Genomic DNA, 17,271 nt, shown 5'->3' with positions numbered 1-17,271 from the left:
AAATGTAGAAAGTTAGACACGACTTTATAGGTGTCCGACACATTTTACCGTGTGTCTGAGGAGTGTCGATGTCCAATACGGTGTCGGACATAGGACGGCTGATTAGAAAAAGTGTCTGTGCTACCTATATCATCATCACTCACTTCGTCCCTTAGCTTTTACCTTTCTTAATTACAAAGCGTCTTGCTTGTGACGGACACTATCCGTTACAAGTTGAAGACCGATAATTCCCTCTCACAATAAGACAAGTGGGAGGAAATAGAACAAACGTAGATAGTGCCACTTGCATATTGTGGGAGCCCCCCATAGATAGTGCCACTTGCATATTGTGGGAGCCTCCATAGATAGTGCCACTTACATATTGTGAGAGGAGTACTATCCGTTTTCAGCTTGTGACGGATATTGCCCGTCTTCAACGAGAATTTGTCTTAATTATAACATCATTCTATTTTTTTTCAGTTTCGTTTTTACTCAATTTTTTAATTGACTAATCTAGTAGTTATTGCATAAGACAGTTTCACATTATAACTAGGTAGTATCCCGCGCTTCGCACGGCCTGTTTTAAAATTCTATTATTATAATTGAAGAAAAATAATATAATTCGTATATAACCTTTAATATTTTTACCTATAAATAAAAACAAATTAATTTTTTTTCTCAAATTTTATTTTTTTTAGGTTTAAGTTCAGTGTTTTAAAATAAAATACATATAATTTTAATTAAAACTAATACTAAGTTATAGTTAATTACGCATGATCAACGTTTTACAAAAAAAAAAAAAAATTGTAACTGATCAAATTATCACATTAATTAAAATAAAATTTATTCGAATAATGCAACAATCAACATTAAGTTATCAAATTATATCATTTCACGATACGTTATGTTCCAAATCAGTTAAAAGATTTATTCAAAATGATGTGAATATAATTTTATGCAATTTTTAATTTTGTATGTATAACGTTTGATATTTATTTATCAAACATATATGGCCCAAACTAAACTTATTCAAATGTTGTGGTTGTGTCTTACATGTGCTATGTGTCAAACATATCTATCAGAAATTTGCACCTTTTGTTTTTTTTAACAACTATATATAACGATGTTTAAGAGTTTACCGTAAATAAAATAGGTTGAATTTTCTCAAATATCATTTTTATAAGATAACGTATAAAATATTTAAATAAAGTAATATCTAGTTAGTCATAACTAATGTTTTGTTCTTGACGTATACATATTTAACTAAAGATATTAAAGAAAAATCTAATGTGTTTTTACTTTTTCATGTTATTTATATAATAGGGTTTTTCTACATGATACCCTTGTACTTATTCGAATTCTATGTGATACCCCTCGCTTTTCAAAAATACCCGTGGTACCCCTAAACATGATAAAAATATCTTAAAATACCCAAAATGCTCTAATCCGCCTCTTTAAAATGTTTAATTTATACATTTTATTGATTTTTTTGGCAATAATTTGTCATGTCATTAACATAAACATCGTCTACTCAATTGTAAACATATATTCTTTACAAAATATAACATATTTAAACGTGATTTTTAGTAGATTGGGTATTTTTAGAACATTTTACTACATTTAGGGATACTACTTATATTTTCAAAAATATAGGGGTATCACGTAGAATGCGAAGAAACACGGGGTATCACGTAGAAAAACCCTATATAATATTATATTACTTAATAATCATTACTTTTATTTTAATTATTCAAACTTATTCGCGATCACTGTGTACATACTTACTCGTTATCACAGTATTTAAACCTCTCAAAATCTCATATGTATTCCTTTTGTCGCAATATAATTTTTTCGTTCCCACACTATAAAAACTTATATATCTTAGTAGTTTTTTTTTAAAGTTTTGTTTTTAATATATACAATGATTCTTTAAAATATATTTTTCTTAATAAAATTAATGGTCTAAGTTTTATAACTTTCTCAAAATATTTTTTTACGTAAATGTGAAATATTGTAAGATGCTCACTTTAATCATCTCTACATATCAAATTATGTTAATAACTTAATTATGTTCCTACTTCTAATTCAAGCTGGACTTGGAGGAAGCTTTGCCAGGTCAAGGACCAATTTAAACCTGCTTACTGTAATGGTCAGTGGAGGACTAATGCAGGGAGATATATTATTGCTGAGGGTTACTCCTGGCTGCAAGGTGATCAGGCTAAGGTTCCATGACATCATGTAATCTGGAATCGTTTCAATGTGCCCAAGCATTCGTTTATTGGGTGGCTGGCTATCCAAGGCAGACTACTAACTAAGGATAGACTGGTGCGTTTTGGTGTTATTCAGGATAGTACCTGTGATATGTGTCTGGTTCAGCCTGAAGACTAGTCCCATCTGTTATACCAGTCCAGTTTCAGTAGACAATGCTGGGCACTGCTTACTGCCTGGTTGGGAATTGATATGCCTAGCAGTGGGATTATTGAATGGTGTAGCTCATGGAGATGTAAACCCTTAATGAAAAAGAGGATTGTCAATGCTGCTATTTTGGCTTTGGTGTATCATTTGTGGCTGGTACGTAATGTGTGCAGGGTGGATTGTTTTCTCCCGTTCCTTGCAGCTGTTGTCAAGGCTGTGCAACATATAGTGCAAAGTAGAGGTAACAATGGAAATGGACTTCTAAGTATCAATGTATGAGATGGTCCCCTTGGATGTAAATTTTTAAGTTGTTCAGTAGTTTGTAGTAGGGGTGTTATGGTATGCATCTATTGGTGAATGTATGACACTATTTTAATTATTAATATAATTTTCACATTTCACCAAAAAAAAAAAATTTATGTTAATAAATATAACGAAAAGTATACTCGATTGAAAGCATTTTTTGCAATGAACGTTTGTATTTACAATTTAGAATTTTTATCACAATATTTTTTTTAATAAATTTAGAATCAAATCAACGTAATTATTTGATATAATTTTATAATAGAATATTAAATTATAATTAATATTTACTAAGATTTATGCTGCATTTATTATGTTTATATTTAATGTTCAGCTGTAATTAATACTCGTATTTAATGCTGGGTTGACACGTGTCGCATCCACAAATGTTTCAACTCATTATATATATATATATATATATATATATATATATATATATATATATATATATATATATATATATATATATATAAAGATACGGTCCCATAATGAAAAAAGATAAATCCATTTATTAGTAATTTATTAGTAATAAATGAACAATCTTTTTATAATAGTGGACCATCTTACGGTGTGAGACCGTCTTATACTATAGTTTGTGTTTGTTTTGGTTCATGCATTCCCTTAAAATCAACGACTCTTCTGATTGGATATTTCGGTTTGTGAAGCCCAGCTAGTCTTGCTTGTGACGGGTTAATTCTGTCACAAGCTTGTGACCTCTCACAAGAGGGGACAAGGTGGGGCACCCCCCATGTGCTTCCCACTCACCTCTCAATGGACATTTTGTGAGAGGAAACGGTATCCGTCACAAGCTTGTAACGGATATCGTCGTCACAAATGAGAATTTGTGAAGCCAATGTTACCGAGTTTCTTAGACCTGGTTCTTTTTTGGCTTAAAATCACGCATTGTGAAAAGTATAGTTTATATTTTATAAATTTATTTTATGAAATGTCATATCTATTTTCAGTTTTGTAGATTCATTTAAGTTTAGGAATTTTTCTTTTTCTTTTGGTGTAAAGGAAACCAGGAGAGCGATTTTGATCTAACGATATTCAAATTCATGCCAAACTTATAACTTTACCAACTAAGCTAATTGATATCTTCTTAGTTTTGATAAGTTAAGATCATATAAGTTCATTTCAACAAAAATTAAATACCACTTTAATATACTGTTTAAATACTGAAGTATTATTACAGTTTACAATGTGTAATTTAAATACTGTTTTGTAATTTAATTAATACGCTAATCCATAAGTTAATTGAATTCGGTTACAGAAAATAAATGCACGGCTTATTGTTTGCAAATATGGAAGGAACTATTATTGTGTATAAAAAAGGAGGGAAAAATTAAGGTCATAATATTTCTACATTTTAAATGATAATCATAACACCATCTCTTCAATCATGTTGCCTCATAACAATACTTTTTATATTTTTTTTTTAATAAAACCCTTAAAATTTGTGCAAAAATAAAGGGGGAAGGTTAAAGAGAATTTGAGGGACTAATAAAAGTCGTTGAAAAGCTGATGTAACAGAATTTTAAATATTTTGGAGAATATGACCAATAATCATTACTTAAGGCGTGCAAATACGCGTATCCAGTTCCGTCTCTAAGTAAAGGGAGAAGAAAATAAAACAGAGTTGAATTGTGCGAGATTTACTTATGAACTAGGTAGCACCAAATTGAACACGGACATGAACATGATACGGAGCGACATCTATGAAAATTAGGACACTGCACACGTTATTTAAATTTAGTAAAATATATATTTTATAATTTTAAATAACATATGATTTTAATTTTCTAATATATTTGATATTAAATTTAAGTAAGTGAAGATAAATTTTGACCTTGACATAAATAAATAGTAATTCGCATTTTGCATGCAAATCCATTTTCTTATCAATCCCTTTCGACATGTATAAAACTATAATATATTTAGACGTGCGTTTTATGTATATCGATATCGGGCATGAAATGGCTGATTAGGAACAACGTCCGTGCTACCTAGCTTATGATTTAATAACATAACAACATATTAGGTGAATGTTTCTATATAAGCCCCTCATCTCCTCAACCTAAAGTTATTTACCAACTCTTCACTAATTTCACACTTGAAAACTGGCCACTTCACTACCTTTGTGTTGTCCTTATAACGCACTCACTCCCTCAACTCATTTTCTTCATTAGCCATGGATTCGACTCTCATTCTCCTCCTCTCTCTTCTATTATTCTCTCTTTTCACTCTTTTCCCAGGTACATTTCAACCCTTTATTTTCTCTCTTGCATTTTATTTTACGGCTAGTCTTGCTTGTGACGGGCTAATCCCGTCACGAGCTTGTGACGGGCTAATCCCGTCACAAGCTTGTGACCTCTCACAAAAAGGGAGAGGGGACAAGGTGGGGCACCCCATGTGCTTCCCACTCACCTCTTAATGGGTATTTTGTGAGAGGAAACGGTACCCGTCAGAAGCTTGTGACGGATACGGCCGTCACAAATGAGAATTTGTGTTTATTTTATATATTTATTAAGTTTGTACTTCTACATTGTATTGAAAACTCTCCTTTTATTCATTTTTGTTCATTTAATATAGTTCTTCACATAATTTTCCTTAATAATATAGCTACAAAATAAGTGGAGTAAAATTTTGTACGGTAAACCATATTTCTTTGTGGATCCCCTGATTCCGGTCAAGATCAGTAAAATTTGGGTGGTCCATTTATATAATCATTCTAACTCACATTGTTCTCTCCTTTCCTATTTTATTATACGAGTACATGGTTTCCAAAGCAGTGACAGAGCTAGGATTTGAGCTTAAGGGCGAAAAAATTTACGGGGGCGGATGAGTAATAATATAAGATACACTTGAATTTTTTTTGAAAGATTTAACTAAAAACTTCAAAAATTTCAACCGCCGGCGGCCGAGGGCCCTTGCTAGCCCCCTAGCTCCACCAGTGTTCCAAAGTGTCACTTTGACCATCATTTCATCTATCAGCTAGTCTCCTTACTGCACTATTCGTTTAAGCTTAATATGACTCAAATATCACCCCATATGATTTATAGAACAAACCTTTACCTTTTACAATTCATTCTGCTTTTGTCATATTCATTCACATGAGTATATATTTTGTATGTCTTAAACTAAAACGGATAGTGCCTGTTTTCAATAAGAATTTGTATTTATCCACTCAGTGATATCTTTTTTTTTTTCGGTTGAAAAAGAGTACTGTGTTATGAAAGATTTTTGCTACCTTCTCTTTTAATTTTCTAACCATCACCTTTAATACACGACTTCGATTAAAATAACATTTATTTACCCATATCTCGATATTCTTTTTATAGAAAAATGTAACTAATAGCATGTCAATATAAATATCATATTGATTCCAAAAAAAGTTATATTATAAATACTGTACTCCCTCCGATTATTTGGAAATGCCCCATTTACTCTTTTTACAAAGATTAATGTTAAAGTAAGGTGTTTTAGTAACAAAAACATACACAAGATGGAAATGTGACATTTCTAATGAATAGTCAAAAATTGGAATATGAGGCATTTCCAAAAAATTAGAGGGTGTAGTTTATAACTTTGAACTGCAAAAACGTAAATCGGAGGAACAAAAAGATGGGGAGGAAATAAATTATGGGAAATGATAAATACAACCATTGGGTTGTATTTAAAGAACTAAAAAAGGAAACAAATACTTAATACATACTGTATATTAATTGGATTCATTTATGTATAATTTATTCTTTAATTTCTAAATTAATACGGAGTACCAAATTTGGAATGGTATTAAATGCTTAATTAGCAAATGTTTCTTGATATATATTCGTGGGTTTAACAAGAATGTGCACTCACTCATTTACCACACCAAACTTTTCCAATCTGTTGAATAGTTTTGTGTGTAACTAACAGTGAATTTAAATTTTTGCGGAATGGTGCACAATTATATCAGCTTGATAAATAAGTGGCGGATCTTGAGTAAAATATTAGGAAGGCCGTGCTTAAATCCCTTACAAAATCCTTACTCTGTATATTATGGTCTCAAGGGTGCCTGGCTTAAATCTTACTATTAGTATACACTATACTGCTATACAGCCTTATTATTTGATTTTGAAGAACAAATAAACGTCCAATAATAGTGTAAAATCTGGTGGTAGGGCAAGTAATGGGAGCAAAAATGGTATTTTCGAACAAATGCGGCTTCCCAGTTTGGCCGGGAGTGCAGCCTAGTGCAGGGCAGCCCGTGCTAGCTAGAGGTGGGTTCATGCTGTTGCCAAATCAGGCCTACTCAATGGAGCTCCCTAACAGGTGGTCGGGGAGAGTGTGGGGCCGCCATGGGTGCTTTTTTGATGCGGCTGGCCGTGGCCATTGTGCCACCGGTGACTGTGGTGGCACTCTCTACTGTGCCGGTGCTGGTGGTGAACCTCCTGCTACTTTGGCTGAGATCACCCTTGGACAGGAGCAGGTATAAGACTCATCTCAAATATATTTACTCTAAATACTTGATGATAAAATGTTGTACTTGTATGTATGCCGTGTTCTGTACTCGTATTTGTTTTGTATATGCCTGCGTTGATACAAATATGCCCCTAATTATACAAACAGAGATAGATATACTTCAAATACAGATTGGAGTACATTGCTAATGCAGTCTGCAGACGTAAGAAATGGGGCAGTAAATATCAAATTACATTGTATTAATTTGTGTAATTTCTGATACAGCTGTTAAAAAAAAAAATTCTAATACAGTAGATCTCTTTTAAGACTTAGGATAAAACTCCAATGCATGCCACTTGTGTTAGAATTGCTCATGCGCCTAGGCCACATTCTAAGAGGAGGAAAGAGTTTCCACTTTACAAGTACAAGGAGGTTGTATCTCAAAATCAATTGGAAATGGGTGTAATAGCGAAAAGGCTACATGTACACGGGGTGTACAAGCCCCTTTGTACACAGGCCTGTAATAATGTGCCACGTGGAAAGGTGTAGGGACCATATGAAATCTTTTTCAATGGTTAATTTTAGTACCTAAATTGAAATATTTTGAATTTGAAATTCAAATTTGAAGAAGTTGGTGGGTCACTTATTTTTATTAGTCTATCTATTTTTACAAAAAAAAAATTATATTTTATTTTATGAATATTTATTTTTATTAGTCTACCCTTTCAATCTTTTCTCTCATTTTTTTATCCCACCCAAATTTCCCTCCACCACCGTTCGACCATCTTCCGACCACCACAACACCCACCACCGGAGCAACATGTCACCACCATGCCGCTTTTTCCCCTATCCCGACCTCTTTTCCGCCTCCCCACCAACCCGTCCCTACTCCTCACTCATTATAGACGATTTCAGATCCACTAAAGAAACCACCATAGTTGATTCAAATCACCAACGTCAAAATTAATGATTCATCGCCTATTACCCAAGTGCCCTATACTTAATTTATCTCAGCCAATCCCATCCTAATAATCATGATCTTCATATCACAGACCACATATTTAAGTGTTTAAACGAAGTTCATTGACATCAATAAAATTTACTGGTTTGTCGGGCTGCGGTGGTTGAAGGACGTCAATCGCTAGTTTTCAATGTTTCGTGGTGGTCGTGCTTTGTGGTTGGTTTCAGGCGATGTGAGGTGATGTGGCTGGACTCGACAAAAGGGGATCCGGCTGGACTCGACAAGAGGGGATCCGGCTGGACTCAACAATGTTTCGTGGTTGGTTTCAGGCGATGTGGCTGAACTCGACAATAGGGGATCCGACTGGTGTTTGATTGGTGAAGTGAGGTGAGCAGTTGAATTGGTGATTGAATTGGCTAGCCGAGAAGTTGAACCGTGGTGTCCGAGGTAGTGCTCATGGCTCATGGTGGGCTGATGTCAAACTTTGTTATGGTGGCTTGTGTGAGATGGAGGAGGAGTTGTGGTGGTTATCGATCACGACGGAGCGGTGATTGTCAGCAGAAATGTTGGTGGTTCCATTTGTGTGTCGATGGATTTGATGATGATTAGCAATGGTGATAATGGTAGATTGCAGGAACAAAATGAACATGACTTCACTTTCAATTGATTCAATAATTTCTCCATTTGACCCGCCTTAACTCGTCTCAATAATAATAATAATAATAATAATAATAATAATAATAATAATAATAATAATAATAATAATAATAATAATAATAATAATAATAATAATAATAATAATAATAATAATAATAATAATAATAATAATAATAATAATAATAATAATAATAATAATAATAATAATAATAATAATAATAATAATAATAATAATAATAATAATAATAATAATAATAATAATAATAATAATAATAATAATAATAATAATAATAATAATAATAATAATAATAATAATAATAATAATAATAATAATAATAATAATAATAATAATAATAATAATAATAATAATAATAATAATAATAATAATAATAATAATAATAATAATAATAATAATAATAATAATAATAATAATAATAATAATAATAATAATAATAATAATAATAATAATAATAATAATAATAATAATAATAATAATAATAATAATAATAATAATAATAATAATAATAATAATAATAATAATAATAATAATAATAATAATAATAATAATAATAATAATAATAATAATAATAATAATAATAATAATAATAATAATAATAATAATAATAATAATAATAATAATAATAATAATAATAATAATAATAATAATAATAATAATAATAATAATAATAATAATAATAATAATAATAATAATAATAATAATAATAATAATAATAATAATAATAATATCATGTAAAACCCGACTAATTATTAAATCTAACCAAGACGACTAACTATCATAAATTAGTAATTAAAATGAGCTATTTAACCAATTAAGCACGCAAAATCGAGACGGAATAACTTATAAATAAGGGGTAAAATGCGACCAAAATACTACTCGTCGTTAACCAAGTGTTACTAATTAATATTATTTAATTAATTAAAAATGAACTTAATTGAGTATAACTTGATTAAAACTAGCTTAATTCAAGTTAAAAAAAACATAGCATAAAACATATCATATCAACATGATGTGAACGATCAGTTGAAAATGTAACATAACATAACATAACATAATTTATCAAAACTTTATTAAACTTAATATAATTAACTTTACTTGGACTTGACTAAATTTTACTTAATTAGAGTTAAATAAACTTAGTTAACTAGATTTAATAACTTAACATCATTATTCAAATATAATCAAAGTTAATAACTAAATTTAAGGTAATTATACTTGAATAACCTAAACTTTGTTAAGTCTAAATAAACATAATTTAGATATAATAAGTGATTCAATAAAGTTCATTATTCAAATATAAAGTTAAACTCATATCAACTATTTAATTACAAGTTAAAGTTGATATGAGTTTCAATAATACGCATCCGAAACGTAATATCGTTATTTTGTCTAAAACTAATATTATATACTCCGTATTATAAAATAACTTATTTTAATAGTAAATATATTAAATAAAGTCCTCACTCCTGACGAGTCTGTCGTAGTTGCACTAAAACCAATCCTAAAATAAACCAATCCTAAAATAAACCAAACCTAAAAATACTAAAACCTTAAAAACACCCAATCCTAAAATAAACAAAACATAGAAACACTAGAACAAACCCTAAAAACAACCAACCCTAAAATAAACAAAACCTAAAAACACCCAACCCTAAAATAAACCAAACATAAAAACACTAAAACAAACCCTAAAAACAACCAACCCTAAAATAAGTCAAACCTAAAAATACTAAAACAAACCCTAAAAACAACCAACCCTAAAATAAACCAAACCTAAAAATACTAAAACCCTAAAAACACCCAACCTTAAAATAAATCAAAGATAGAAACACTAAAACCCTAAAAATTAAATTGGAGGTAAAATATGAAAAAGTAAATAAAAATGTTTTTTTTTTTGTAAATAAAAATGTTATAGTATATTATATGAGAGTATATAAATTATTGAATAAAATATGGATTAATAATATTATTATGACATGAAAAAGATTTTAGATTTTAATAAAAATTCCTCCAACTTTCCCTCCTAATCCAAAATTTTCCCTCCAATATAACAAAATTTTCCCTCCAACTTTCCCTCCAAACACATGGCGGGCTACTAACGGGCAAAAGGTGGATATATGGATTGCTGAAATGGCGGATTCCTATTAGAGGAGAGGCGGTGGCGCGGATTAATGACGTGGTAGACACTGTGCAATGATACAATTTTTATGTACATAATACGAGAGACGAATTTATGATACTAATTTAATCAATGTGATAAGGAGCAATGAGGTGTATGATACTAATTAAACATGAGTACTCATACATTAATATAAGTGCATGGTTTAAGTTAATATAACTTACATCTTATATAAATTATTACATATCCTCTTAAGTTAGAGTTGTAAGTACAAAGAAACAACAATCTCACAAAATTAGAACACACATAAATAAGACTTTTAGTATCCTATCATCGACCGTATACGATTATGTATGATCAATATGTGATCCTACCCGATCTTTCCACCAAAACGATCCTACGATGACTTGTATCATTTCCACTTTTTGGATCATAGGATCGTACAATTTTACGATCTAGATCACGTTTTAACAACATTGAACTTGGTTATTCTTGAATTTACTAAAGTTAACTTAACTAAGTTGATCTATAAGATAAGCAGTAGCATGAGTTGAATCGAATCGAACTCAATGAAGTTGAACTAAAGTAAGAGTTAATTTGTGTAGAGATGAGTTTGTAATTAACTTAATCAAATTCTTCGAACCTAAGTTCAGCTCATTTCGGTTCTGTTCAGTTCAACTTCATTTAGTTGAGTTGAGTTCAGGTTCATTCAGTTCAATTCAGTCTAACTCCTGCTACTACTTCTCGTATTGATCAGCTTAATTTAGTTCAATTTAGTCGAACATATTGATCGTACATAATCGTATAAGATCGATGGTAAGATTGTAAAAGTCCTCAATTAAGTTTATTTATGTTAAGTTATGTTTATTTAGTGTTATACAGATAATTGTTTGTTATCATAGTGATTAAATTAGTATCATATATTATTCTCTCGTATCATACCCATAAAAATTGTATCACTACATAGAGCACGCCATGTCATTAATCCGCGCCACCGCCTTTCCTCCATTAGAAGTCCACCACGTCATTAATCCACACTTCCACCTTTCGCCCAATAGTATTAACCTCAGTTAATTTAAAGCATAGCTAGATTTAATTATCAATCCACACCTTCCCATTTCACCCATTAATAGACCACTAGATCATCAATCCACACCATCTTATCTCACCCATTGGTAGTAGGCCATATCATCAGTCCACACCTCCCCTTCCACCCATTTGATAACAACATTATTTTAATTAGTTTTATTTTGTTTAATGAAAAGCAGTTTTGATATTCGGTTTGAATTACATATATTTCTATTTAATTTTTTTTTATCAAAATCTTACTTGTCTAATTCATTAATTTACCGCTTATGATACATTTTTGTATAATATTTTTTAAAGTTGTGAAAATTCATTGTTCCCGTTACTACTTTCAATATAATCGTTGTTATTGTTACGTTAAATTAAGTTAAGCCAAATTCTTCTTAGTTAGTTATTTTTAATTTAGTTACAATAAGATAAGATCAACTAAGTTATGTTAAGTTTAATAAAATTTAATTTTAGTCAAGTTAACTTTACTTAAATTTAGTCATGTTAACTATTTTAATTTAGCTAAGTTAATTTTAGTTAAGTTAAGTTCATTTTTTATTTAAGCTAGCCATACCCCTTACAAATTTCTCTAATATTTTAATCTTTAAATAAGTTGTTGTATCAGATAAAATTATATTTTCTCGAAATTATACTACAAAACTATAGTTTCGAATCAGATAAGATCTAATTGTTTTAATTGCAATATCCATATCCAACCAAAACCAACGATTCGGATCGGATATCCGATTCCAAACATAACTTTTTGATCGGATATCCAAAGTTTTAGATCGAATTCGGATAGAATGTCGGATCGGTTTGAATAATCGGATTTTTGGCTCAACCTTACATAAGAGTATAAGACTACTTTTGCAGAATTTTACCTTTATTCATCCGAAGCCAAACATTCATATTCTAATCTCTACCTTTTTTTTCCTCTGAGTATAACTCACTTCTTATTTTTTTTGTATTCTTAATGATTTTTCATCCTAAATTTCTATTCTCATGCTCACGGTGGATCGACCTCCATCGTTTCCCATCTCCATTTTCAATTCATCATCATTTTTTACCCATCTTTTATCCTAAGCCCCTTAATTATCTTATATTAAATTAACTTTGCTCATGTTTTATCCGAGCTCCTTAATAAGTGGCTTCTTTTCCTCTTTTCATTTTGCCTCACTAATGATAAATTTGGGACATTCGAAAAAATAGTGATAAGTGATAACGGATGATAAATCGGATATTAAAAAAATGATTTTCGGTAATTGACTTAAGTACATGATGACATCGTCATCCTAACAACAATTTTAAGTACATCCAGTTTAGAAGGTATACATTTGAGGCGAATTGTCGTTAGATTGATTAAGAACAACTATACGTTATACAAATAGAGTGATTTAGGTGACTTAATTACGTGTTTTGAGTATTCCGGTCATACAATACATGAATTTGATTTAATTTAGCTCAAATTAACTTTACGTAATTAAATAAACTTAAACTCAATTAAACTTAAATTAATAATAAGAATACCGCTTTTATCGATCGACAAAAGAAAAAAAATATACAAATGACGAAGACTTGATTAAATTTACTTAATAAAATCGTTGCGGTGGTGGTCGAAATCGTAAAACTTGATTAAATTGAAGTATTGATATATCCATACCCAAACCAAAAAATATACAAATGACGAAAGCTTGATTAAATTGAAGTTGCGGTTTAGGGAGGGGCGAGTTAGGCAACATTCTTAAGTCCACCACCGCTCTACGAGCCACCCACCGCCAACGGAACCTCCACAACGACCACTGCCCATCCTTCATGGCTAAAAGACCTTCCAAACATGTGAACACTAATGCCAAAAATTAATGAAAAATTTTGATGGACCATTAGTAGATCTGAAAACGAAACATTACACCACCATTTGTAGATCTCAAACGAATCTGGCGGTGGCCGTCGACTACTGGGTGGTTGGGTGGTGGTCGAAATCGTGGCTGGTGGTTGGTTGGTAGTCGAAATCGTGGCTGGTGGTTGGGTGGTGGTCGAAATCGTGGCTGTTGGTTGGGTGGTGGTCGAAATCGTGGCTGGTGGTGGTCGAAATCGTCGACTATAGGCGATGGTTCATGGCTGGTGGTTGGGTGGTGCGTCGGATGATGGTTGTGGTGGTGGCCGGTGGACATGGGTGGTTGAATTGTTGATATTGGGTTAGGGAGGGAGAAGAAGGGTCATGTGAATAAATATGTAAATATATGAAATAATATAAAGTTTGATTTAATTGTATATGATATAATATTTTTGGAATAAAAATAATAATATTCTAAAAGTATAAGTTTATTTTATTTTCCCTCCAAAGCCAAATTTTCCCTCCAACAGAGGAAAATTTTCCCTCCTAGTTTCCCTCCAAACAAAAGATGGAATCTTTATTGGTCTTGCCATGTGTCGCATTATTACTAGTCAGTGTACAAAGGCCTTGTACACCCCGTGTACTCCTAACATCTTTGGTGTAATAGGCCTTAACTCATAAAGTAGATTGCACTTCTCTCTTTCTCTAATGTGGGAGACCTAACATGTGATTCTTCACAACTTGCATAGATAAAGAGCAGTCTTTTGCTAATATCTACACACTTTATTTTTGACTTATCTATGAAAGTGGTAGTTATATACCCTGTTTTAAACTTCAACGGTTAGTGTCCATCTTAAATGAGAATTTATGTTTCTAATAGAGAATGTATGATTAAACCTGCTTAATTTTGACAAAACTTCTTTGGTTACTGAAGAATCGTTTGTATATACACGTGAATGTTTCGTTGTATATTAATTTCTCACAAATTTATAGGGTGAGGATACTTGTATTCTAGGTAACACCAAAACGGACACGGACCCGGACACGAACACGTGATACGACATCTCATAAAATTTAGGACACGGGACACGTTATTTAAATTTAATAAAATATATTTTATAATTATAAACGTTCGATTTTATTTTTATAAAATTATTTGATATTAAATTTAAATAAGTGAAGGTAAAATTGCCCTTGATTATAACTCATTTTTATCTTCCATCCAAACGTATCTTCTAATTAATCTCTTTTGATAGCTCATTACTCGTTTAAAGAACATGATTCTCCCCAAATAATGTCTAAATGTCATGGATATGCGTCGGACACGGCCCAAATACCATGGACATGCGTCGGACACGTGCCCGAATAAATGTAGAATGTTAGACAAGGCTTTATAGGTGTCCGACACGTTTTGGTGTGTCCGAGGAGTGTCGGTGTCGGATACGGAACGGCTAATTAGGAGAAGTGTGCGTACTACCCAGCTCTACAAGATTTGTTAATAAACTTGAACACAAAAGTAATGTTTTTTTAAAACTGGTTTTGTAACCAAATCCTTGTAACATTGCGGTTTCGGTACCTGCGCTTACTGTCTTTGGAGCAGTAGATTACGTTGAGAGTATTGAAAACAAACCCCACCACGAAGTCCGCGATTTTCAATTAACTTGACGCATACATTGAATTTAGCAATGCTCTTCCTATAACATGTTCAAACTCACTGTAAATTTTTTTTTTTTTTTTTTTTTTTTTTTTTTTTTTTTTTTTTACATTTTGCTTTCATATCCGATACTCAATCAGCTTCATCTATTAAGTGAATAACGTGTCTAGTGTTGTGTTCTCAACTTCTCATTCTTCAGGATTTCTATGACGTAAGTCTAGTAGACGGCTACAACCTTGCAATCTCAATAACACCATTCAAAGCAGCCTCTGGGAGCTGCGCACCAGCAGGGTGCATAAGTGACCTGAATACAATGTGCCCAGCAGGGCTGCAAGTACGAGGACCGCGTGGGATTGTAGTAGCATGCAAGAGCGCGTGTTCAGCATTCAACTTAGCTAAGTACTGTTGCACAGGAACCTTTGGGAGTCCTCAAACTTGCAAGCCAACAGCGTACTCGAAGATCTTTAAGGCAGCATGCCCACGCGCGTACTCATACGCGTATGATGACCCCACAAGTATTGCTACTTGTACCAGGGGTAACTATTTGGTCACATTCTGTCCCCACCACCGTCATTGAGTACTCCACTCTTTTAAGTTAAAAGATAATTAGTACTGTAGTTCTCTCGTAGAAAGGCGTGATTTTGTTGAGTTATTTGATTTGTAGTGATTAACGGGTAGATTCCCTTTTCTATGTCAGAAGGATAACAATTAATAAATCAAAATATAGTACTCCCTATGTCGGATTAGTGGTATCTTTGCTGGATTCTGTTTTATGTAGACGTACATGTTATTAATAGTTGAGTTTTCTATTACGAATTTGCGACTTAGATCTCGTCCCACACCATTGGCTTTTTCAGCGGTGTTTTTTAGTCCTCCAATTTTTACCAATTCTCATCAAAAACCGACACTTCTTTGTCACAAGCAGAAAACGAGTTAAATATCGCTATTTTATCGACAATATACAATCATTTTGATGATGACAAACTGTTGTAACGAAAGACGAGTCAAATGTCAGAGGACCTTATGCGGATAATACTTCAAAGGTTTTCAATTTATTTGTGTTCACGACATCCTGTATAAGACCTCGAAGGTTTTCAATTTATGCATATATATACTTCGAACATTGTTACTTCCTATATCACTTCTCTAAAATTACTTGTTGCGCTCCTAGAAGCCATCTTTTTAACAGTGGTAAAATAAAACCCAATTTTCCTTCTAAACTTTCACTTTCTCTTCCTTTCCTTTGTCCCAAATAATCTGAAATTTTCCCTTTCTTTTTTCAAACCTATTTCCTAAATACAACTTCAACAACAACAAAAAAAAACAAATTGGAATTTGAAGAAAGAAAGAAGAACAAGCCATTGAACACTAACAAGAAGGCATGACATGTTTATTATTCTTAATTTATAATTAATTACTTCTAATTTGTTAAAATAGTGTAGAGTAGTTGTTAGGCTTAAATTAGATTAAGAATTATGTAGTTTAGAGTCAATTAGGATGTGATTTGAAGCGATTTCGGTAACAAAATTTGGAAAAAAAAATGGAATCAAGTGGCCAATTCGTGTGAGATTGATAAACAATTAGGCTTGAGCATTTTCGTGTGGATTACACGAATGAGCTTGGTCAACTCGTGTAACCCACACAAAACACTTGGGCTTACTCGTTTAGGCCATATGAATAGGCATGGGCCTTGACGTGTGGATTACACGGCTGGGCCAAGGCCTTCTCGTGTATTCCACATGTTAGTGTAGTCTACTCGAATGGGCTACTCAAATTATAGTTTGTTTTAAAAAAGACATAATTTGAAGTCGTA

At 31.9% G+C, this 17,271-nt stretch overlaps 1 protein-coding gene across 1 annotated transcript; it reads left to right on the top strand.

Annotated features, from left to right (window-relative positions):
- The first annotated feature begins 4,771 nt into the window (after positions 1-4,771).
- Positions 4,772-16,207, top strand: LOC141592294 (thaumatin-like protein). The gene is made up of 3 exons (XM_074412899.1): positions 4,772-4,952; positions 6,861-7,168; positions 15,658-16,207. Exons 1-3 carry the CDS (start codon positions 4,889-4,891, stop codon positions 16,033-16,035), a joined length of 750 nt encoding a protein of 249 aa, XP_074269000.1. The 5' UTR covers positions 4,772-4,888; the 3' UTR covers positions 16,036-16,207.
- Positions 16,208-17,271: the final 1,064 nt, after the last annotated feature.

Source organism: Silene latifolia, chromosome 7, assembly GCF_048544455.1.
Source record: "Silene latifolia isolate original U9 population chromosome 7, ASM4854445v1, whole genome shotgun sequence".
Lineage (NCBI taxonomy): Eukaryota > Viridiplantae > Streptophyta > Magnoliopsida > Caryophyllales > Caryophyllaceae > Silene > Silene latifolia.
The sequence above is the reverse complement of the archived record's forward strand: the minus strand, read 5'-3'. Positions and strand labels throughout refer to the sequence as shown.

Excerpts from the sequence above, each read along its gene's own strand:
- LOC141592294 (XM_074412899.1), top strand. The coding sequence starts at position 4,889 with ATGGATTCGACTCTCATTCTCCTCCTCTCTCTTCTATTATTCTCTCTT. Across the intron at positions 4,953-6,860 it reads TCTTTTCACTCTTTTCCCAG|GGCAAGTAATGGGAGCAAAA; the intron begins GTACATTTCAAC and ends ATCTGGTGGTAG. Across the intron at positions 7,169-15,657 it reads TCACCCTTGGACAGGAGCAG|GATTTCTATGACGTAAGTCT; the intron begins GTATAAGACTCA and ends CTCATTCTTCAG.